The sequence below is a fragment of the Cervus canadensis genome, chromosome 10, assembly GCF_019320065.1.
Source record: "Cervus canadensis isolate Bull #8, Minnesota chromosome 10, ASM1932006v1, whole genome shotgun sequence".
Lineage (NCBI taxonomy): Eukaryota > Metazoa > Chordata > Mammalia > Artiodactyla > Cervidae > Cervus > Cervus canadensis.
In genome coordinates this window covers 53,306,721-53,329,990 of record NC_057395.1, presented here as the reverse complement: position 1 = coordinate 53,329,990, position 23,270 = coordinate 53,306,721, and the positions used below count along the sequence as shown (strand labels likewise).

Sequence of the window (23,270 nt, the reverse complement as noted above, 5' to 3'; positions counted from 1 at the left end):
CCTGACCGCATGGCGCCCCAAACCTCTGGACTGTGCGGGACTGAGGCACGTGAGGCTCCGCAGCCCCGGGGAGAAGCAGACCCCTCCCCCACCATCTGCAGCCGCAGTGACACCCACTCAGGTTTGCTGCAGGCATTTTTTTTCCGTCTTCGGAGCCAGCGCCACCTGCTGGCACCCTGGCCTGCGCGCGCCTGGGCTCTTGTGCCCCTCTCAACGCCAGGTGCCCCAATCCTGACAGCATCTTGGGTTACCCCTGGGGCAGATAATCCCCTCCGGCCAGGCCGGTGTGCCCCGTTTCCCCTCCGGCAAGCCCCCAGGCCTGGCTCTGCGGCTGCATTCCTTCCTGTTAACCGGGTAAGGATGCACCCCTCCAGCCAGGCTCCAAGCCTGGTCAGCAGCCCTGGTCTCCCTTATTTCTCCCAGCCCACAGACCCCAGTCCAGGAGCAGAAAATCAGCACACAAGGAACAACTTGGGTTTCCAGCTGTGGGCCCTCCATGCCAACCACCCCCCCCACCCCGCCCCCTGCAGCTGCAGGACAAGGGTACACACCTCCCCTCCCCTGCAGCTCAGCCCTCCAGCCCAGCCCTGAGACTTGGGAGCAGGAGCCAGGGGCCTCCGTCTGCCCCACAGCACCACATCAGGGTCGCTACAGAGCCCTAGGACAGGGTCCTCTGATCTCCTGCCCCCTGGAGGACAGGAAAGGCTAAGAGAGCCGCAGGCCGACAGTGGCGCAGCACGGCTGGTCCCTTCTTCCTTCCTCTGTGAGGGGTGCAGACAGCACCCCCAAGGGCACCTCTGGTCGAGGGGGAAGGAGGAGCCCAGCAGGGGCCTCAGGGTCACTCTGGGCAGCCCTAGGTCTGGGTGTCCCTGCTAGGTGTGGAAGGAAGCGGGGGCCTTGTCCTGTCTGAGCTTTCTCTTGTGGCTGTATCAGGGGACAGCTTGCACCTTCTTCCTGAGTGAGTGGCCCTGCGTCCCTAGCTGTCTGGAGCGGGAATCGGCTAGGCTCTGTGCTTGTTTATCTCCCTTCCTGGGGCCATGGCTCCTGACCAGAATGGACCTTCCAAGTGGTTCATCAGGTGTGGGGGACACCTCAGCATATTCCCCAGGCTGGCCAGGATCCAGTGGGAGGCCTCAGGAAGAAGCTTGGGGCTCTGCCCCCCAGAACCCTCCCCTAAAGGAGGTCTGAGGTCACAGTCCGCCTAAGCTCCAGTCCCACCCAACAGGTCCGTGGTGCTAGGGGTTTTCAGGACCTCTGCCAGGCTGGCGGTGCCGGGCTGGGATACCGCTGCGTGACAGCCGCAGTGCGGGGAGGGCCACGTGCTGCAAGACAGAGCCAGGCCTGCGCGCTGCACCCCACAGAGCCCTGCGGGTCCATGTTCAGCCTCCCTGCTCACACACCCGCACACGGACCCCTGACCCCACTCTCGGGGAAGAACTGGGCCCCCGAACTCCTGGCCAGTGCCTGGCCCATGGGACACTCCCTGTGGAGATCCAAGGAGTCACCCTGGGGACCACAAGCTGTGTGAGTGCTCAAAACACCCCTGCACTGGGGCTGGTACCAGCCTGGGTCCAGGCCAGGACACTCCAGCAGATGACCAGGGACCCGCCTGCCCCATGATGGGCCTGCCCAAGGGTCCAGCCCTGTGGAAAGGACTTTTCTGCTTTGAATGAAACCTAATAAACACCAAGGCTGATGCCGCCTGCCCACAGCAGCCTCCAGAAACCCCTGGAGCACGCCCCCCCCCCACCCCCTAGGCACTCCAGCATAGCCCACTCCGATGCGAGGCCAAGCAGCAGTCAGCCCAGGCCTGACAGTCACCTCCTACATGCTCTCATTCTCTCTGCCCTATTCTGACCCTGCCTCCAGGGTAGGGTGCCTTCAGGTCCAGGTACCCAGCAATCCTCTGGCTGGGGCAGAGATCCGGAACCCAGCTCTCTGACCCATCTACCTGGTCACCTCCTGGCCTGGCAGGGACCCTGAGAGCACAGTTCACCGGCACAGCCTTCACCCCTGGGCTTCCAGCAGCCGAGTGGGATGCAGAGCAATGAGTGACCATCGAGAAGCAGGAGTGTTGCAGGGCTGTTCCCCAGGCTTCCCAGCAGGGAGAGGGGAGGGGGCAGGGTCTGCCGCTGTGTGGGGTCCCCATTCCAGAGGGACTGAGAGGTGGTGGGGTCTTCTCATACACACACACACACACCTCCACCGCATCCCCTCCACATGTCCACGGGGCTGCAAACCAGAGATCACAGAATCGGGGCCCCCACACTCAAGCAGGCCCTGCACTCGGCACATCCCTCCTCAGTGTCACATCCCTGTTCTCCCTGGCACAAAGAGAACAAGACCAGTGCATCCCCTAGGGTAGATGAGAGAGGGGGCCCTGGGGAAACCAAGGCTTGGCGGACCCCTTGGCTGAGCTGGGGGCATGTTATTTTGGGGGGGCATGGCCATACACCCCCTGTCCCACCGACATTCCTGCAGCTGTCCCCACCTCCACATAGGGACTTGCCTGGCTCCCTGGTGGACATCAGCAGCCTAGACAAGAATGGACACAGAGACAGGCACAAATCTGCCCTCCCCAGGTCCACTGCCCGCCCCAGCTGGTGGGCTGGCGCCTCAACATTCACCACCAGGGAGCTTGAGCTGGAAGTGACCAGGGCGAGGCCCGCTGTGCTGGAAGGTGGGGGCCAGAAGTGACTGGGGCAAGGCCCCCCGAGAAGCCACTCTGAAGACACTCTGGTGGGGGTGACGACAGCTGAGCCCCAGGGCCAGGGGGAGATGAAAACACACAGCCTCCCCAAAAGATAACAGGGTTCCAGGCCCCACCTCGGGTCCTCAGCCTTGTTCAGCAGGTCCTTTCAAGCTGCCCCCAATTGCCCGTGGGCTGCCTGACTCCCCACCCCAGGGTCACCGCCCGGTGTGGGACACCACTCTGGCCTTGGAGCCCAGCCTCGCCAGGAGCCCCAGGTACTCGAGGAGGGCACTTGGGCTGTCCTGGAGTTGGACCACCTGTACCCTCCTGCTGAGCGTCGCAAGCTGGGACCAAGACCTGTGACCTGCCCCAGGGAAGATCAGCTCTGTGAGCAGTGTGCACCCCACAGGAATGATGACCAACAAGACCAGGCTTGGGACACTCCCAGCTCCAGGCTGTGCCCTGTCACAGCTCAGAAGGCACAGAGGGCCAGCTGTCCTCAGTGAGTATTGTCTCTGCAGGTCAGGACAGGCCGCTTCGCAAAACACACGCACCGGGTCTGCGCCCAGCCCCTTGCAGATGCTGGGACTTACCACATGAGGGCGCCTCTGGGACGCTGCGGGATTCTGCTGCAGCGTGTGAGAGCGGAGGGGCACACCTAGATGCTTTCCTTTCTTCATTCAACAAACATTTCCGAGTCCGTTGTGGGGGACCAGGCCACAAGTGCCGCCAAGGTCTGGGATGGGACCCTGATGGGTAGAGAGAGGTCTGGGATGGGACCCTGATGGGTGGAGAGGGAACCTGACAGGAGCTGAGTCTGGAACAGACACAACAGGAGCCTCTTGATAACAGCAGGCAGGAAGTCAGCCCCTTAGTCATCGGCCACGACCAGTCTCAGGCCTCACCGAATTCTTTCACCTCTCTGCGCCTTATTTCCTCATCTGTGGCTGGAGGGTGAGCTCAGACACGTTCACTCAGTAAATCATCACCATCACCATAATGATCACCACCACCATCATCTCCACCATCATCACCATCTATATCAGCAATGGCATACCATCATCACCATCAGGGCCCTCACAGGATGAGGTCGTTCAAACACCCTCTGGCTTGTCCTGTTTTCCATCCTTTGAAGCAGCAGGGGTGGATGAGTGGACTGAAGATGCAGACCCATAGGAACTGTAGCCACCCAGAGGTCACCCATGGCCACTCATAGCACTTGAAAGACCCACGTGCTCCTAGGAGAGTGGCCACATGCTGAGGACACAGGAGAGGCGGTGACAGGGCGAGGCGAAGAGCTGAGAGTTGAGTGATGCTGTGTGGGATTCTCAGAGACAGGTTGCTGGGTGTGACGCTCGGGTCCCTGACCCCACACAGGACAGCTCTCACCAGGCCATGGAGGCTGCCACCTTCACTACCCAGGCAGCCCCAGGCTCAGCTGACCCTTGGACAGTCTCCAATATCCTTTCCCCACCATCCTTCAAAATGTCAGGAAAGACCCCTGTCCTGGCACCCAGATCGCATCTTTCCAACCACGTCACACTCGGAGAAGTACAGACCCCACTGCAGGCACACGGCCTGCCTCCTGGTTTAGAATACACAGGGGCTATCCCTCTCAGAGCTTGCCTGTCCAAAGGTCACAGATGATGTCCCAGAGCCCATGGAAGGCCCATTCCCAGGGACGATGTCCCAGAGCCCACGGAAGGCCCATTCCCAGGTAAGCCCCACTTCCCTCACGCAGACCACCTGCCCAGATGGAAGGTCAGGCAGGATTCCTGACAAGCCACACTTGCCCATCTTAAACCACTGTCACCTTCACAACTAGCCATCGGTGTGGCCAGGGCCCATGTGCTTGTGCAGGGGTGTGGATTTGTATATGTTCACGTCTGTGTGTGTGTGTTTGTAATGGGTTACATGTGTGCCCACAGTCGGGCGCATGTGCTTGCTCATGCACATAGCCATGTCTGTATGTCTGGTGTGCACATGTGTGCACGCAGCTGTGTGTGTGTACAGAGCACAGAAGGCCGCTTGAGGGTCGGAAAGAAGCAGGGCCCTGTGCACTCCCAGGTGCTCTAAATGGAAAGCGCTTCCGCCCTCCCCACTGGCTAGATGGCCCTCAGGTCTCAGCTCTGTCCCAGCCGCCCCAGGGGCAAGTGTCCCAGGGCACCCGTACTGTTCGCAGTCATTTCCTCACTCCCTCCAGCTCCTGAAGCTAAGTTGGCCAACCCTAGAGCCCCTCACTGGCAGCCAGAGAGGCCAGATCAGGACCTGTCCAGGGCTGCTGGGGTCTGTCTACCTTCCTCTCCAGCCAGCCTCTGCCCTCCAGGCCTGGCAGGGCCTCCCCACAGCCCCATCTCCACCCCATCCTAGTGCCACCAGGCCGCCCCCTTTCACAGTCTGTGGCAGAAAAGCTGTGGCTGGAGGTGAAAGTGAAGCCAGCTCTCGGCCATCCCCTCCTGGGACCCCCAGCCTTGGGCAGGGGGAGGGGGTTGGATGGGCCCAGCCCTGAGCTTTGCTGCCCTCAACTGCCCAGGAGTAAGGCACTGGTGGGGACTGTCCCAGGAAGGCCAGACGGAGCCGTGTGTTTTCTGGCAGCACCTGCATTTACACCCCACCCCCCACCACCAGTGCCCCCAACTCCACCACCAGCGCCCCCACCTCCCATGCAGCTGGGACCTGGAGCACTAGGAAGTCCCCCTGTGGCTGGGCCTCACCCCTGGCTCTCCCTGTCCACCCCACCAGCATTCTGCCATCTGCTCACCATCCAGATATGCTCTGTGACCCTTGGGGCCCACAGGGGTAGGCACTGTGTCAACAAGCTTTGAAGAAGGCCAGTGACCAGAGCTCCAGAGGCTGGCTGAATTCCAGGTTTCAGTGACTGCAGGGCTTGGGGACAGTAGGAGGCCCTGGGGACCTGCATGAATGTACATGTCCACTCCACAGGGTGACACCTTTCAGGTGTCTGCACCAGGCATGCACTTGGGCAGGAAGGAGCCCGGACGTCACTGGGGGAGGTGACCAGGGCAAAGGGTGCCGTTTAGCAAAAACAGGTGAGCCACAGGCCCTGGCCCCTCCCTGGAAACTGTACTTCTGGTGGAACTGACCCAGGGCTCAGGCATGAAGCACGGGGCCTCATCTACCAGGGCCACGTCGGAACCTTCGTTGCAGCTGTCTTCACAGTGGGTGCAGGCAGGGAGAGGCTGCCCAGCCTGCTACCATGGTGGGGCACTGAGGGCAGTCATCACTCAGGACCCCTTGGATGATGGGCCTCCCACAGAGCTGGTGGCCAGTCTCACATGAGCAAGGGGACACCGCAGTTCATCCTCCAGTGGGGTGGGTCCTGCTGAGCACCTGCTGGCCCACCCTGGACCCTTGTCCCTCCCTCTGCCAGTGGAGGGCCCTCCCTCCGCACAGCCCTGGGACAGCAATTGCCAGAGGAGGCCACTGTGGGGCCGGCCACCCAGGGAAGCCTGTAAGATGAGCTGGAGGGGTAGGAGTGGGGTAGAGCGGGAGGTCCTCATCCATGGCAATGGCGGGGGAGGGGAGGCCCTGCCAGGAAGCACCCCCTCCTCCCCCAAGATGCTGCCAAGGACACTGTTGTGTTGACAACCAAACTGGGCCCAGCTGTATCCACTCACTGACGCCTAATGTGCTGCAGCCCAACACACAAGGGCATCCGCTGAAAGCTCCACACAGACGTCCCACGGGGCGAGAACATACACGCAACCTGTGCATACATGCAACACACATATACAGCAATAGCTACCTGTACATATACATGCATGTGTCTACTGCACACATCTACACACAGATACATGCATCACACACCTACACACATATACAACAGTCTACCTGTACACACAGCCCACACATACAACACATACCTACAAACACACATATACATCATAAACACACACGCAACCCTACATGTGCATGTATATGTGCTGAGTCGCTTCAGTCATGTCTAACTCTTTGCAACCCCATGGACTGTAGCCCTCCTGGCTCCTCTGTCCATGTGGATTCTCCAGGCAAGAATACTGGAATGGGTTGCCATGCCCTCCTTCAGGGGATCTTTCCCAATCCAGGGATCGATCCCCCATCTCTCATTGCAGGTAAGTTCTTTACACCTGAGCCACCAGGCAAGCCCAATGCTACATGTACATATGACACATACACACAACACATACCCACACACACATATACAATACATATCTATGTACATACACACAACCTTCCACACACATATACATGCACACACATAACACACACAAGACAGGCACACCTGTCTACAACACACATGTGTATGACACATCCATGCAAACGCAGCAAGCAAATGACCAAGGAAGTGGGGCCAAACACTACCGACAAGCAAATCTGGGTAAAAGTTGTCCTCTGTTCTCTTCTCACAGATTCTCTGTAAACTTGACATTATTTCCAAATTAAAAGTTTGAGAGCCAAGAATGTGGCTTCCTCGCCAGCCCCACACTGGTCCCCGCCCCCAGGAATGTGCCTTTCTGAGCAGCCATCTCAACCGGAAACCAGGGCTCCTCTCACAGCACCTGGTACCTCCCCATCTCCAGGTGCCTAAGCCCTGTCCCGCGGGCTGGCAGGTCCCCCAAAATAGCGAAGGGGAGTAAGGCCCTCCTCTGCCCCATGCAGCAGCTCTACCAAGGGACCCAGATGTCTGGGGGCTCATCAAGCCCACCCTCCTGACTGCTCTACCTAGACTGAGAAATAGTACTTGCTCCCCCTCCGTCTCTCCCACCAAGTCAGCGGTGGGGCTGGCCACATCTGCCCTGGCAATGGCCAAGGCCACCACTAACCCAACCCAGGCAAACCATCCAAAGACAGAGGGATGGCCGAGGGTGTCCTCCTCACTGGTGGAGGTGGCAGCAGAACTGACACGTGGTGGGGAGGGGCACTGCCTGGGCTGGACACCGCCTCTGGCAACTTGCCCACAGCACTGTACCTTGGGTCCCCAGCCTGGCAGACCCCTGCCAGGGAGGGTTCCCCTTCTCCCCTCCACCTACAGAAGTCCCTAATTTCCGAGCCAGTTACACAGGGCTGAGGTGATATGGCCCTGTGCTCGCAGCAGGGGCCACACACCAGCCCCTCATCTCCCTTCCCCTCCCAGGCCCCCAAGGGCATGCAGCCTGGTCACATGAGAAACCATCACCCAGACTGCCAGGCTGCAAGAGCCCAGAGTGGTCTACGCTGGAGGTCCAGCCATCCTGCTCCTGCACCCTCCCAGCTCCACACCTGCCAGGACCCTCACCCCATGTCACCACAGGGGCAGCTGGTTGGGCACCTGTTTGCTCCCAGAGTTGCCCTCAGGAAGACCCCCACCAGAGGTGGGTCTGAGGCTGACATTGCGTCCAGGTAGCACTAACCTTGCACCTGCTGCCCGGCGAAGAGGGATCCTCTCCACCTTCCCCACACCCTCCTCTAGGGGCCTTTCCAGAAATAAGAACACTGTCCACCAGTGATGGCTCAGCTGGAAAACGTTCCCCACGGGACCCATCCAGTCGCTGGAGTGAAGATGGGTGGGACCGCTGCTCCAATTCCTTTACAACATGCTGGTTTTGGGAAAGTTGATTGTGCAAATCTCAAGTGACTTCAGGATACAGGAGGAACCAGCATAGATGTGTGTGTGTGTGTGTGTGTGTGTGTAGGGGGAGGAACCAGTGCGTGTGTGTGCGCGCGCATGTGTGTAGGGGGAGGAACCAACATGTGTGTGTGTAGGGGGAGGAACCAGCATATGTGTGTAGAGGGAGGAACCAGCATGTGTGTGTAGGGGGGAGGAACCAGCATGTGTGTGTGTGTGTGTGTGTGTAGGGGGGAGGAACCAGCGTGTGTGTGTGTATGTGTGTGTGTGTGTAGGGGGAGGAACCAGCACGTGTGTGTGTGTGTGTGTAGGGGGAGGAACCAGCATGTGTGTGTAGAGGGAGGAACCAGCATGTGTGTGTGTGTGTAGGGGGGAGGAACCAGCGTGTGTGTGTGTATGTGTGTGTGTGTGTAGGGGGAGGAACCAGCACGTGTGTGTGTAGGGGGAGGAACTAGCATGTGTGTGTGTGTGTGTGTAGGGGGAGGAAGCAGCGTGTCTATGTGTGGGAGAGCAATTTGCACACAGGGCCCAGGAGCCCAAGGGGCTCTGCTGGCTGCTGACGTGACATGAGAACCCAAGCATGTGCCTCGGCTCCGAATCTCATCTCAGTTGAGCTCTTACTTCAGCTCAGCTCTTGCCTCCCCATCCTAGAGATCTTGGATGGCAAGGGGCCAGAGGGGCAGGACGCCACCAAGGGAGAAGCCACCGGCAGGCTGAGCTCTCTGCGGACCAGCCCGTGAGGATGGGGTCTGCAGTCAGACCCTCCAAGGAAACCTCTGGAGCTGGAGGGACTGCGTGGAGCACACCAGGCAGATGAAACCCATCATGGAACTCCCGCATGGCAGGCTTCTGGGTGGACAGAGGGAGGACAAGGCGGGTTGACGAGCTGGGTGTGAGGGGACAGCTGACAAGCAGCGAACCCTTTGAAAGCAGGATGGGACATGGCGATCATGCGCATCCCTGCAACCCCTCGCACACCTGCATGTGTTGCCCTCCTCGGCACGTTCAGTCCCAAGTGTCCGCAAAACCAGCAGGGTGTGGGGCGGGGGGGGGACACTCTCAGGACAAGTCAGCAGCCGATCCTGCCCTGGCCTCTGCCACTGACTGGCAGGAGCAGGTGGATGCCCTGGCACAGTGTGGCCGTCGACACATCGCTCACCGACCATGTGCTGAGCCAGGAACCACATGCTCTCTGAGGCTGCCCGAGGACCAAGCACACATGAGAAATGGAAGCAGACGTGGGGGACACACAGGCCTCTGGAAAGTTGAGTGAACCGGCTCTGCAGTTAAAACGTTAATTGGTAGAGGAGGGGTGAAGAATGAAGTGACAGAAGACTTGCTAAACAGGTATTGTTTATTAAGGCTTGTATTCTTCTAGAGAAAGTTATCCGTTATCCGATGTCGTCCAAGACTCCGCACAGGCGGTAACGGTTCAAAGAAAGTGACACGTTCTAAATACAAGTCTAAATAAAACTGCACTGTGACTCGGAGGGCCTGCCGAGCAGTTTTCAGAAGCACCTGCACTCTGCATGGGAGGCCCTCTGCTCGAACCGTGTGTGGTGAGCGTGAGGTAGGCACGCACACCACGTTCATGCTCTAACTCCCATGGTGAGTTCTTCAGTGGCCCCTCACTCCACAAAACATGACAGCAAATTAAGTTTCTAAAAGTTTTTTTTTGTTTTACCCATTCAACAGGATAAAAGAAACTATAGACCCCACACACTGAACTTTACAACTGGCAGCATCATCCATCACACCCCTCTGGACTACCAGATCTCACGTTTAAAGCTCAGTATTATTGATATGAAAACGTGAAACAGCTCGAGGACTCTCCAGTGAAGAAAAGGGGGAAGTAAAATGGTCTGCACACAGAAGGAACCCCTCCGCACCTGGCCTGTGGTAACCTCCGACCAGGAACGCAGCAGACCCCAGGTGCACACGGAGGGGAGGAGGCAGGTGCCAAGGAGAGAGCAGGTTCACCAAACTTTTCGAAAAACTGAAATTTATCCTCTGCCTAGTAGATATCAAGTGGGCAGATGAGCATCTCAGACACATAACAGAAGAAATGGCAAAGCAGCCGAACAAGTCGGTCATCAGCCTGGGGACTTCAGCATCCTGAAGGGAAGCAAAATTAAAACACAACACGCAAAACAGCAGACAACTCATGGTGTCTTATGTTCAGTATTAAAGCAAAAGGGGTGAGAGACAAAAGGTCTCACATGAAAATGTTAAATGACTGTGAATATAAGAATAGGAACATAACGTTCCCCCAAAATAATAAATCTTTGGGATGAATTAGGTTTTTGTTTTTAAGGATACTTACATTTTGTGTTAGGTCAGTGTGATTGATAAGCTGACAAAAACACAGTCCTTTATTAGTGAGTTCTACAATACTATATGATACATAGAAAAAATACAAATGAATGCAGATTCATCTGGGCGAAAATAAACTACCAAGGACATAAAGATGTGAGCAGGCGAGCACTGCACGAGGCCAGCAGAGCCGCCGCCGGGAGACAGCACCAGGCACACGCCCTCAGCCGCGCAGCCCCACGTCAGGGGCACGAGCCTGCTGCACCCTCACTGCTTGCTTCGACTCTGCCGTTCCTGCAAGGAAAGGAGAGAGTGTAACACACGGGCCACCGCGCACACAGACAACCTGCCTCCCAGTCCAGCTGCTGTGGCCAGATCTGGACCCTGCTCCCCGCTTGGCCACCACCCACGGCAGCTCCAAGCTACAGGGTCCTGGCCACGTGGGCCGGGCACCTCATAACCGCCGACATGTGGTGACACCTGGGCAGGGAAGGCTCCTCTGGCGAGTTTGCTTCCTACTGCCCACGGGACCACCTTTCCCAGGGCGGGTGTGTGAGCAGCCTGTGAGCACAGTTCCAGCCCTTCACGTCCCCACATCTGCCCGCCTGCTGAAAGCCATCTCAGCCTCTCCTTACGATATGCCACTTGACTCGACTGCAAATGCACCAACGTTCCCCGCCCGCGCCACCCCCACTGCCCCTCTCGATAGGATGAAGCTGGGAAGGACCCTGCTGGGCAGAGGCTGGTCAATGACACGACACCCAAACAATCAAGAGTCACTACACATGTATAGTATAATGCAGTAAAAACGCTCTCTTTTGCTAAAACTGACCTCAGGTACCTTCAGGTTAACAAGACCCCAATTCCCTGGTCCTCCATGTCATCACCCAGGGCTGGTCAACCTCAGGAGCACCTGCTGTACTTTTCTTACTATCCTCTTGTCCCGAAAAAGCCCCAAAATATGTGGGTGAGCAGGCAGGCTGTTGGACAGCTACGACTCCAGGAATTAACTGTGCCTCCCGACCCTGAACTCTGACTGGGAAACGCTAGGCGTTGTGTGTCCTGCATCCTCCTAGAAAGAACCCAGCTCCTGCCCCTCTTGGACAGCAAGGCCGGACTCTCTTCTGAGTTCAAAGTGGCTGCGGCTGAAGTGATGCTGACAAGGGCAGGCTTCTCCCACAGCCCCGACTCCCTCTAACCATGACAACGACCACCACCTTGAGATTGGAATAGCCCCTTCTCAGACCAAGCCCAACAGAGGCCGACTGTCTGCCTCCTCAGCAGAGGCTCAATCCTGACCCTCCATCTCTGCCGTTTTCCATGCAGTCGCTATGTCTGCAGAGGTGACTGCGGGCCGCGGCCAGTCTGGTCCTATGAGGAACTCTCCAGCTTGATTCTGTCACTTAAAACCTGCACTATTTTAAGCGTCCTAGGGAATGGCCATCTCTAGATTTAAAGCCCAGAGGCTTGCAGGCCTGGGTCTGACCCAGCTGCCACAAGACCAGGTGCTTCCCAACAGAGCCAGCCCGCTTTCAGATGGACAGCTGAGGTGCAGGACAGTGGCACACCTGCAAAACAGCAAGCGCATCTTACCTTTCAATGCAACACGTCACTAAGTGTCACAATCATGTCAAACACCAGCTGATAAACAAAAAGACTACCTGAGAATCTCCAAGGTGGGCTTCCTGGTGATGGTGGCCCCACCAGCAAGCTCAGAGGTTACAAGGGAGCTGCTTCAACCCTCATCTCCGTCACGTCTTTTTTAAGGACACACCCAATTCTTGCCAGGAAATCAGCACCAGTTGCCAACTCCAGAAGAAACCACAGGGACAAGTGTCCTGGTAGACGTTTGTGGGGCCAAAACAAGACCCACCCACGTTCTTCCACAGTCCACAGAGCCCGAGAGAGACCTGAGATCTCTCCAGGACAGCAACAGGTTGGAGTTCCAAGACGTGAATTAACCTAGCACTGACCCTGTGGACAAACGCAGCTGGCTCATGGTGTCTGCTTCTGCAGTACCCCTGCCCCAGGGGGAGGGACAGCCCAGGGAAGCCTCCCAGCAAAGCCAGAGGACAGCCCTGCTAAGGAGACTCCCAGAGGAACAGCTGGAAGCCATGGGCCCCGAGGGTCTGGGCTTGGGTGGCTCCTCCGTCTAATACCTGTTCCCGACATGCAAGCGCATCACCACAAGGCAAATTCCAGGACAGGGGTACCTCACACACTCACCAGGGCAGGGCAGAAGTCTACCCCTCAGCTCATTACAACCATCAGAACCAAGGGCCACAGTGCATGAGACACACATGTAGAGCCAGCATCTGGTCACCAGGGGCCTCAAGTCTCGTGAGGAAGACCTACATCCTATCCAGGCAAATTCAGCATCTCTGCGTTTCATTTCATCCCCATTTCACACTAACTGAAAATATAACAAGACATCTCTTTTCTGCCCCAAAGAGACAGTGGGACCAACCTGTTTCCAAAGCTTTGTGTGTGGTCAGTCTGTGTAACTTGCCAACTGCTACCAGCACTGTGCTCTATGTCCCATTTACAAGCCTTTCTGTCAAAAAACACTCAGGACACTGAATTCCCAATGGGCAAAGCTTTTTTTTTTTTTTTTTGGGAAAAAAACAAGGAAGACTATAAAGGGTTGAAAATCCACCTATTATCAACTGACATTTCATGAAAGAAAAGACAAAAAAAAAACCCAAAAAAATTAGAAAAAAAAAAAAAAAACCAAAGCAGCAGGAAGAATCTCAGGCTCAACTCTTAACAAAATGGCTCTACCAAGTGCGTCATAGTGTCCCTTTCCTCCCCGTTTCTGGGCCAGTCTCCTACCAAGCAGACACCCCGTGCACTGTCACAGGAGATGGGGACCCGCTCAGAGACCAGTTCAAGGGTCTTTTGTTGTGCTTCCAGACACACACACTCCAGTTATGAACTGTCTGCATCCCAATCTCCCCTGCCCGCTGCTTACTAGATGGAGCAGATTGAAGTTTCCAGAAACTGCAGCATACTGGGTTTTTAAGACAAAATAAATAAGCAGCCACTTCTAGACTGGAGTGTCCCCACTGCTGAGGGCCACACCCAGGTGGGCCTTAGTGGGGGCATCTGGCCCAGCAGCCTCGCCCATCCACCCTGGGGCCACAGAACTCTACTTCTAAGTGTTCCGGGCTGGACAGAGACTGGGAAGCCCTGTTCTAACGAGTCACCCAAGTCCTCTACAACAGTCTGCGACCCAGTGTTTCTGAACAACTGGCAAGGACCCAGGTGCTGTGGCGACAGCTGCTCAACGTCCGTGTTGGGCCAGGGACCCCGCCCGGCCAGGCTCACCTTGCGCACCACCTCCTCCTCCTCCTGGCGCCTCTCATAGTGGGAGAAGTCGTCGAAGATGGAGGTGCTGTGCCTGTAGGAGGCGATGATCCGCAGCACCTGCCGTGCCTTCTCCAGGGGTACCTCTTGGGTGTCACGTGAGTTGGTGACCGGCTTGTTGTCATTGTTTTCCAGTCGGATGTGCCGCAGCTGGCTGTTGGGCACGTCCTTCACGAAGATCCACTTCACGTCGAACTTGCCCTTCCACTTGTCCTGGGACCAGACCCCAGCGCTGGTGCCGTAGTCCACAGGCGACTTCATCTCGGCCACCCCGCAGAAATGGCCACTGCCATTGACGCTGAAGAGCAGGTAGACGGGCCCCTTGCTGCCCAGGGCACGGAAGGCACTGTCCAGGCGCCGGTTGCCATGCTCTGTGCTACACCAGAGCGAATACTTGATAGAGCGGTGCACGTCATCCTCCGAGTAACTCTTGATGATGAACACGCGCCCGCTCTTCAGGTTCCAGTCAAACTCCTTGGGGTTGTAGCTGTGGGCGGCTTTCAGTTTTTCTAAGACGGGGTGGGACTCTGCGCTCGGGGTCGTGCTGGGCTGGGCGCTCCCAGGGGAGTTACTGTCACTGCCAGGGCCCCCGGTCTGCCCAAACGCCGCATTTCTGCTGCGAGGGGCAACCCAGCGGGTCTGGGGCAGCTGCTGGGGGGCCGTGTGCTGTGGTGGGGCCGGAAGGGGAGGTTGGGCGGGAAGAGGTTGCATGGCCGGCTGGGGCTGGGGGGCCGCCGAGGAGGCTGGCACCTGCTGGGGGGCCGGGGCTTTGGGCACAGACCCCTTGTTGTCCCAAGTACCAATGTCCATATTATGTTTAATAGGTGGCGGGGGCAGCGCCCCCCCGATGGCAGGCCCACTCTTGGCCTTCATTTTCGGTTGTGGTTTGGCAGGTTTGCTGGCAATGGCAGCCCATGAGGTCGGCTTCGATACCGGCAGGGGCACATTGGTCCCGCCATTGCCGGAAAGGATGCCCGTCATGGCCACACTGCTGACTACTGACCCTACCGTCTTGACCCCAGAGGTGGTGACGTCCCCAATCTTCAGGCCCACCATGCCCTGCTCCAGGCTGTTCATTCCTGGTGCCTTGTTGAGAGTATCACCGTGAAAGCCTGTCTGTCCGTCCACAATTGTGCCACCCAAGGAGCTCGGCGGGTAGGTGTAGCTGTTTCCATACGCTGAACTCTGAGCCTGTTGACCCTGAGACCCACTTGTCCCCCAGGCTGAAAAGGCAGGATTTTCAGGGAAAAAATTGAACCTGTGCTGGTAGATGTTGCTCCCCAGTCCCCCAGGCTGCCCGAAAACGGCATCGTGCACGAAGTGGTGGTCTCCGTTACTGAGCTGTCCATAGGTGGTGAGGTAGGGGATTGGAGGGTCCCCTCCTGTAGACCATGGTGCCTCGTTGAGGGAATAGGGGAATCCGATGGATGGTGGGTAATAGCTGGACAGGTAGGGGTCGGCCATGGAGGGGTAACTGTTACTCTGCGGAAATAAGCACGGGAAAAGTTAGGCCGTGACATGGCAGAGACGCTACTGCGCCAAGCACATCCACTTCAGCACAGGCGTGAGCAGCACTGACTCTGCACAATGGGAGCCCAGGCAGGACACAGAAGGTAAACATTCAGACGACCCACATGGCCTCCCAAATGCTCAGTACCACTTGTCGTGATCGTGACTCAAGTCAGGAAACGCCCCCCGACCCGCCACTCTAAGAGTGACCGCTCACAGGAAGCAGCCTGAGGGCAGGTCTCTGTCCTACAGCAGTAACGCTCGAGAGGGACATGGGCGGCACAGGCACAGAGTGACAAAGTGCTCGAGAGGCAGGAGGCACGTCTAACAGCAGCCCAGGATGCTCGCTAATGACTCACCTGATGGATACCTTTCCCTCTCTAAACCCTCAGGACTCCTGCCCCTGTCAAGGACCGCCCCAGAGACCCCTCCACAGGCTTTTCTTGACATCTGCCTGGACCCCCAACCCTGAGCCCAAAGAGGTCTGGCCCCGTTTGCTGGGCAGGCTCTCAGAGGGGACCCAGCTGTGGGGGATGGGCAAGTCTCCATAGCGTCTCCACATGCCAGGGCCCCCCTACTGGGAGAGCTGGGTGCCGAACCAGCCCTGCCCGACCCCTCCTGACACTGTCTGTCCCTACAGGACCACGGGGCACAAGCAGGCTGTGTGCAGTGACCTCCGGCACTGGGAACCGCATCCATTTTCATTCCCATCTCACTGGCAGCCCAGTCCCACATCAGCCAGATCTCCCTCCAAACTCTGAGAGCGAAGCAGCAGAGTAACAGGTGAAGCTGCAGGGATCAGCAGTCTGCATCCCCTCCCCACAAAGATGGGGCTCGAGGCCTTCCATATATGGTGCTTAGGCCGACTGTCCAGGCTCCAGGTCACAGGGCAACTGAGCTGCACTCACTCTGTGAGCTGGGCTGCGGGGCTGCCCACAGTTCAGGCTGCTTGTGATCACCCCAGCTCCTCGGAAACCCGCCTGACCGCGCCCTCGGGCTCTACAGACACGCTCCCCAGCTGGGCTCCTGAGACAGCAAACACACTGTCTGCTTAAGTCAGCCATGCAACCGAGGTCAGGAGGCTCAAGCTTACCCGCCAGGGACATGGGTGCAGAGACCAAAGGGATAAAACAAACTGCCCACTTCCTCTGAGCACACTAATACCTCTGTACAGCTATATCACGGGTCTAGTCAAAGGAGCAGTCCAGAGCAAACTCAATCTTAAGGAGGACTCAGGTAAAACCACCCTGATGACTGCTTTCACACAGGAGACGTCTAATTATAGCCTCTGTATAATTTAGGGCCTCAAAAAAGGAAGGCTGACAGGTCTTCAAGGCAGAATTAGTCCAGTGATGGTAGAAAAAACATCCCCATGTGTTGGACTCTTGGGGCACCTCCTTGTGACCAATCAGTCACAGTGATAAACAAAATGGACACTCCAAACAGTATAAACTCAGACTTGTTGACAGTCAGCCCCAGGCGACCTTTTTCCAAAACCCAAACAGTAAAACACAATAAACCCATAAATTAATTCTACAATTAAAGAGTTATTTTATCTTAAAACTAACTTAACCACGTTAGGAAAAAGAGTCTCTCATTCTCAATGACCAGAATCACCTTTTTAAAAGTTGAAATGTTTGATCCCTATATCCATTTGGCTGAGAAGAAAGAAATTCTGAAATTACTCAAATGCTTTAAGTTTCACAAACAATACAGTGACTCAACCATTACAACAACCAAAAGAAGGGACTGGAGGGGAAACAGAAAGGAGCCTCCAGAAGCCCAAGACACACACAACACCTGCGGAGCATGCTGAGGAGCATTCACACGGGGACAAACCAGCTCGACCTTGCAGGATGGCCTGTGAGAGACGGTGGACATGAGGTCTTGAGATGATGCCATGCTAATCCCACAGGTGGAGGAACACCCCCCAGCACTTGAGGGGCTCTGCCCACATCTCATCAGAGGACACAACCAACGGCAAAGCTTTCGAAAAGGCTCCCAAACGGGTTTAAACTGACTACCAGTGAATCAGCACTAGAACTTGAAACAAGCAAATTTACACAACATTCTTTTCTTAGGAGGTGAACGTTTCTCATTACACCCAGAACAACTGAATTATTCAAGAGGAAAAGCAAAAAAAGTGACTTCCCCCCTTTCCATCAGCATCAGACACTGCTGAGTCTGCCAACAACCAGATGCTCGAGTGAAGACGCTGAGCCCCGGGGCCCCCTCCGTTCACACACTCGGCCCTCAGTCAGCCTGTAGCACTCTCACCAAACTCAGAGGCACTGTCTCCAAAACTCTGAGCAGGAATTTTCTGGGTCCTTTCAGTCTTTCCTTACCTTTCAGAGGTAGAAACAGAGAACCGGAAAGCAGGAAGGCCCTGAAGAGGGCAAAGTCAGGACAACCTGGTAGCCCCAGAAAATGAAAGTGAAAGTCGCTCAGTCGTGTCTGACTCTTTGTGACCCCATGGACTATACAGTCCATGGCATTCTCCAGGACAGAATACTGGAGTGGGTAGCTGTTCCCTTCTCCAGGGATCTGCCTATCCCAGGGATTGAACCCAGGTGTCCCGCATTGCAGGCAGATTCTTTACCAGCTTAGCCACGAGGGAAGCCCAAGTATACTGGAGCGGATAGCCTATCCCTTCTCCAGCGAATCTTCCTGACCCAGGAACTGAACCGGGGTCTCCTGCATTACAGGCAGACTCTACCAGTTGAGCTACCAGGGAATCCCCAGGGCCCCACCCAAAGCCTCTCACCCTCGCCCCTGGGTCCCCTACCCCAGCCCCACTGTCCTCCCCTGTGCTTTCTCTACTCTCATCATTTCCAAAATATTGACTGACGAGTATTTGAAGTCACAAAAGAAGATCCAGAGCTGCTACATAAGGACGCTCCTTGAGGCCACTAGGAAGAAAAACACACCAGAAGCAGGGACCCAGGGCCTATCCGAAGAAGGCAGACCTACCAGAGCACAGTACCAGTCACCTAACTTAACTGACAGGTGTGCTTTTAAATGTTTTCCAAATCATTTGAAGCCTTAAGGCTTCCCAAACCAGAAAACCAGTGTCTCCAACTGGCTACTGCACACCATGTCTGGGTTAAAAAAAGATAGGTAAGCACCACAAGGCTGAAAGATATGCCCACAACCTCCACCTTAGCAACAGCTCCACAGGTGCACATGCATACCAGGGAAAGGTCACATAGAAAACTGCCTTTTTTAAACACATACTGCTCATCTCACGTCAACAACACCTCAGTAAAGGCTGAGTGCACAGACGGGAAGTGGGCACTCACTTCCCGGCCACACCAATCACCACGCAGGCCTCCTCACTAGCAGCCTGGAGGGATAGAGCAGTAGAGCCCACATCTAGAGGAGGGACTCTTGATGACATCACAGGCCTGGTGAAGACAGGAGTGGCACACACAGGACCCATGGACCCTGCTGCACACTTGAAGAGAAGCTCCGCCCCTCAGTCCACAGCCTGGCTCTGCCACTGGGCATAGCAGAGCCTCTCTGGCCCTCACGGTCTGTGTCCCTAATATGAAAAGGCCAGGAAAACCAGGAAAACTCAAGCCCTCCTGAGTGGCAGGCTTCATACACAATTGGGCATTTCTGGACAGTCTACTTTCAGTCAAGAGTTTTCTCAACAGAGTCCCTCTTAAGTGATGTGCTGTCTAGTCATCTTGCTGAGAACTGCACATCTTAACACGCAGAATGAAGGGGCTATTTTTTAAGTGTCCACTGACAGCACCAACCTACCCCAGTCTTTCCAAATGGCCTCCCCAGAGTAAGGCAGCCGGAGTACTCCAGTGACATCAGAAAGTCACCTACTCAAAGATCCCTGGTGGTCCAGTGATTAAGGATCCGCCTGCCAATGCAGGGAACATAGGTTCAATCCCTGCTCTGGGAAGATCCCACATGCCACAGAGCAAGGAAGTCCGTGCACCACAACTATTGAGCCGGTGCTCTAGAGCCCGTGAGCCACAACTACTCACCCCATGTGCAACTACTGAAGCCCACAGGCCCTAGAGCCCGTGCTCCATAATAAGAGAAACCACCACAATGAGAAGCCCACACACTGCAACAGAGAGTAGCCCCTGCTCACTGCAACTAGAGAAAAGCCCACATGCAGCAATGAAGACGACCCAGAGCAGTCAAAAATAAACTTTAAAAGAAAAGAAAGTCATCTACTCTTTTTTAAAACATCCTACCTTATGAAAATTTGTTTTAAGTGAAGCAACCTCCTCTCCCGATATTTTTGGTTAAAATTTAATCCATAACACTGCTGGAGCAAATCATGCAAGAGAAATAAGTTTAAGTCTGCTCAACTTTCTGCCACACCTCAGGCTGAAAGGCCATCACCGAGCAGTCCCTTGTCCTGCCCAGAGGAGAGGTGGGTTCTTGGGGATGGGGTGGGGTGGGACGGGGTGTGTGTGGCCCTCAGCCTCTGTCCTGCCAAGTGGAGCAGGAAAGAGGAGAATGGAGAAAAGTCCTAAGACACTCCAGAGAAGAGCAGACAAGCAAGGAAACAGGCAGCCCAGCTTCATTCCACAGGAAAGAGGCAGAGCCTCATTTTATTCTAAAGCAAACATACACCATGCACTTTAGAAGTGGCAGATGTTTTGTTTAAACTTGAATTCAAACTGACCCAGTGGTTTTAGACAGGACAACGCAGCCCCCCAGAAGACACCTGTGACATCTCTGGTTGTCACACGGGATGGCATGCAGATACTAATGACATTTCATGGATGCAGGCCCAGGAAGCTCCTAAACATCCTACAATGTGCAAGACGCCCTCCCCCAAACAAAGAGCACTTCAATCCACAATGCCCTTACTGCCAAGGCTAAGAAAATCTGCAACACCTAAGAGAACGGGTGGCTACAACCCATTAGGTACTGCCTTGAGCTCTAAGGGCACCCTGTCATCTCACCCTGCCCACAATGCTGTCAGGAGTCACCTCTTCAACCGTCTAGAGAAAAGTAAGCGAGCACAGAGCGGGCAAGCCATCAAGAAAGCGTCACAGTCAGCAGCGGCGTGAAGAACCCAAAGATGGAGCCTCACTCCAGAGTCCTGCTCTAGCTGCTCCTAGACCAAAATTCCAATCGCTCAGAGCTAAGAAAAAAAAAAGTCACCAGAAAGCTTCAGAGAACTAAGTGCTGCTCCACTTTGTAAAACGCAATGCCATCGTTGACCCAGCAATACTGAGACCAACCAACTAGAATGCTGCATGCCTGCCAGCCCTGATGGGATGTCATCTCCTCCAGAGAGAAGACCAGCTTCACTGCACTCATGCCCCACCTTCGATGTGACGCTGCTCTTCAAAACAAGCCTTTGTCAGCTTCTTACTTTACCTCTAGTACTTTATGGTCTGCATCTCTGTTGTTCAGGATGATAAAGTTAGAAATACAGTAGTAAATGTGTATTTACTTTTTAAAGCTCAGTTGAACTAAATGCAAACATGTTATAAAAACATAAACTCACCTGGTTTGACTGTCCGGAAAGGTAGGGCTCAAAGTCATTGTCGTGAACGGTATCCTTCTGATGCAAAGAACCATTTTGTACTGCAAGAGAATTTGCAACATATTACCTTTGAATTCTTAAAACACTGCTTTTAATCATGGAAATTGGAAAAAGTCAAGTTTATGTCCATCAACTTCTAGAAATTGCTTTTACTTTAAAAATGGACACAGACGTTCAGAATTGATACACAGCTAATTAGAAAAATGATAACAAAACTTTCAGTAACTTAGGTTATGATTTTTATGAAAATTAACTGGAATTTGGTAGACACTAACAAAACAGATGGACAGGGAGGCCTGGCGTGCTGTGATTCATGGGGTCGCAAAGAGTCGGACACCACTGAGCAACTGAACAAAACAAAGGTGCAGATGAGACAATGCCAGGAACTCATAATCCGGATTTGGTAAAGGTGATGCCTTCAAAGGTCTTATTGGATGCCCAGCAAGGAGTGGGGAGTGAGGCCGGGAAGCTGTAACTGGATGTCTCTGAACTATTATCTGGCTGCACTCTTACTTTCCACTGTCACCACACTCAGCCAGGAAAGGAGGGGAAGGTAAAGAAGTGCTGGGCCTTCTCCAATCTCCAAACGTGATAACCCTATTTGGTTACACCCGAGGCACACACACCCTGGTTCAAAATAGTCTATGGAGTAAACATGAAGCGTCACCAGTTTTCCCAGGAGTGAGTTCTGGGGGTGGACCCCAAGCCAGACTATCCCAAGAGATTACAAGACACTCAAAAGACAGAGGCTTTAACTACTGGGGTAAGGCGCCAGAGTTACAGGGCCAAAGGCCAGCCCCACGCCTGGGGTCACGGACAGGAGGGTCGCTCGGCCCCTGGGCTCCTTCCCTCCCCGCCCCCCCACCCCCGACCCTGCGGAAAGAGGGAACGACGGAATTACTCTCCCCGTCGATTTACTTACTTCTTGAAAAGTCCCTGTTTTCGACCTGTTTCGTCTCCCCCAGTATCAAATTCCGAAGTTTTCTCTCCCTGAAGCTGAGAGAGGAAAACTCCGCCGTCCTGGCCGCCGCTTCGGAGACCTCTCTCCCCCCAATACACGTGCACCGGGTCTCGGCGAGCGCCGCCCCCTCCGCTCCCGGGCCCCTCCAACCCGGTCCCCGGCTGCCATACCGACTTCGCTCACCTTTATTATCTTGTCCTTTTGTTCTCTGATTCGCCGCAGGCCGGACATGCGAACGGACAGCACCCGGGAAGAAGAAACACAACTTATCCACCAGAACCCCTCCCGGCGAGCGGCGCGCTCCGGCCCGAACCTGTCCGTGGCCCCAGACGACGGCGCTCCGGCCCCGTGACCCCAGCCCGACCCCGACTCCGGCCCCGCGAGCGGCCCCCGCGACCCCGCCGCCCGGCCCCGCGACCTCGGTCCCGCCGCTACCTGGGGGTCCACGCTGGTGGCCGACATGCTTCATGAACAGCCGGCGCGGCGCGGGGCCAGGGCGCCCGCCGGCTCGGGCCTCCCCGCGAGGCCGGGCCTGTCACCCGAGCTCTCGCGGCCCCGGGCCCGCCGCCTCCTCCCCAGGCGCCGGCCGGCCGGGCGGGGCGGCGGCGGCGGCTGCCGGGCGCGCGGGCCGCTCGTGGGCGGGCGCGAGGCGGCTAGCGGGACGGAACGCACTGACTAGGCGCCGACTCCAATGGCGGCAGCGGCGGCAGCGGCAGCGGCAGCGGCGGGGACCAGGCGGCACGACGTCACTAGCGCGGGGCAGGCCGGGAGGTCGACGGGCAGCCAGGCGCCGCGCCTGCGCGCTGCCCCCCGGCGGGACGGATCTCGCGCCCTGGTCCCAGTCTTGCGCGGCGGGATGGGGAGAGCCCAGGCAGTCACGTGGGCATGTCCTGGAGCGCCGCGGGCCCCGCCCCGCAGGTGTGCACCTGTCTGGCTTCGCTCCCGCAGCCACAAAGGTGGCAATGATGCTGCGGCTGCACGGCGCGTGCCGGCACAGGTTGGCGCAGACTGTGAGCCCGGGGGCAACCCCCGCGCTTGTCCCTCAGGTGTGAAGAAGAGCAACCCGCGAGTGCGAGCATCCACCGAAAGCCACTTTCAGCGGGCTGCAGTCCGCTCTACCCCACACAGCTCGCCCCAAACGCCCCGCCAACAACCCTCGGAGGGGAGCCCAGGCTCTGAGGCTAGCGGTCCTCCGGTGGCTGCTCCTGGACTTCTGCAGGCTCTGTCCCCATGGCGCCCTGGGCTCGGGCCTCCTGAGATTGCCACCTGGCGAGCGCTCTCTTGGGTCTCCTTGGGC

General features: G+C 56.3%; 1 protein-coding gene across 4 annotated transcripts; it reads right to left on the bottom strand.

Moving 5' to 3' along the window:
• Positions 1–9,633: 9,633 nt before the first annotated feature.
• Positions 9,634–22,710, bottom strand: YTHDF1 (YTH N6-methyladenosine RNA binding protein 1). Of its 4 annotated transcripts, XM_043479602.1 has the most exons (6): positions 22,409–22,709; positions 22,157–22,181; positions 21,935–22,008; positions 20,974–21,053; positions 13,938–15,458; positions 9,634–10,904 (listed from the first exon to the last, which is right to left on the bottom strand). In XM_043479602.1, the coding sequence occupies exons 5-6, from the start codon at positions 15,438–15,440 to the stop codon at positions 10,878–10,880; spliced, it is 1,530 nt and encodes a 509-aa protein (XP_043335537.1). In that variant the 5' UTR covers positions 15,441–15,458; positions 20,974–21,053; positions 21,935–22,008; positions 22,157–22,181; positions 22,409–22,709; the 3' UTR covers positions 9,634–10,877. The 4 variants fall into 4 exon arrangements, with proteins under 4 accessions (XP_043335537.1, XP_043335534.1, XP_043335535.1 ...); XM_043479599.1 differs by lacking the exon at positions 21,935–22,008 and having other exon boundaries at positions 22,157–22,213; positions 22,409–22,710; XM_043479600.1 differs by lacking the exon at positions 21,935–22,008 and having other exon boundaries at positions 22,409–22,710.
• Between the last annotated feature and the right edge of the window lie 560 nt (positions 22,711–23,270).

Coding starts and splice junctions, on each gene's coding strand:
- YTHDF1 (XM_043479599.1), bottom strand. CDS start 22,442: ATGAAGCATGTCGGCCACCAGCGTGGACCCCCAG. Junction 21,054..22,156: donor AAAAGGACAAGATAATAAAG/GTGAGCGAAGTC, acceptor ATTCTCTTGCAG/TACAAAATGGTTCTTTGCAT. Junction 15,459..20,973: donor TTTCCGGACAGTCAAACCAG/GTGAGTTTATGT, acceptor TTATTTCCGCAG/AGTAACAGTTACCCCTCCAT.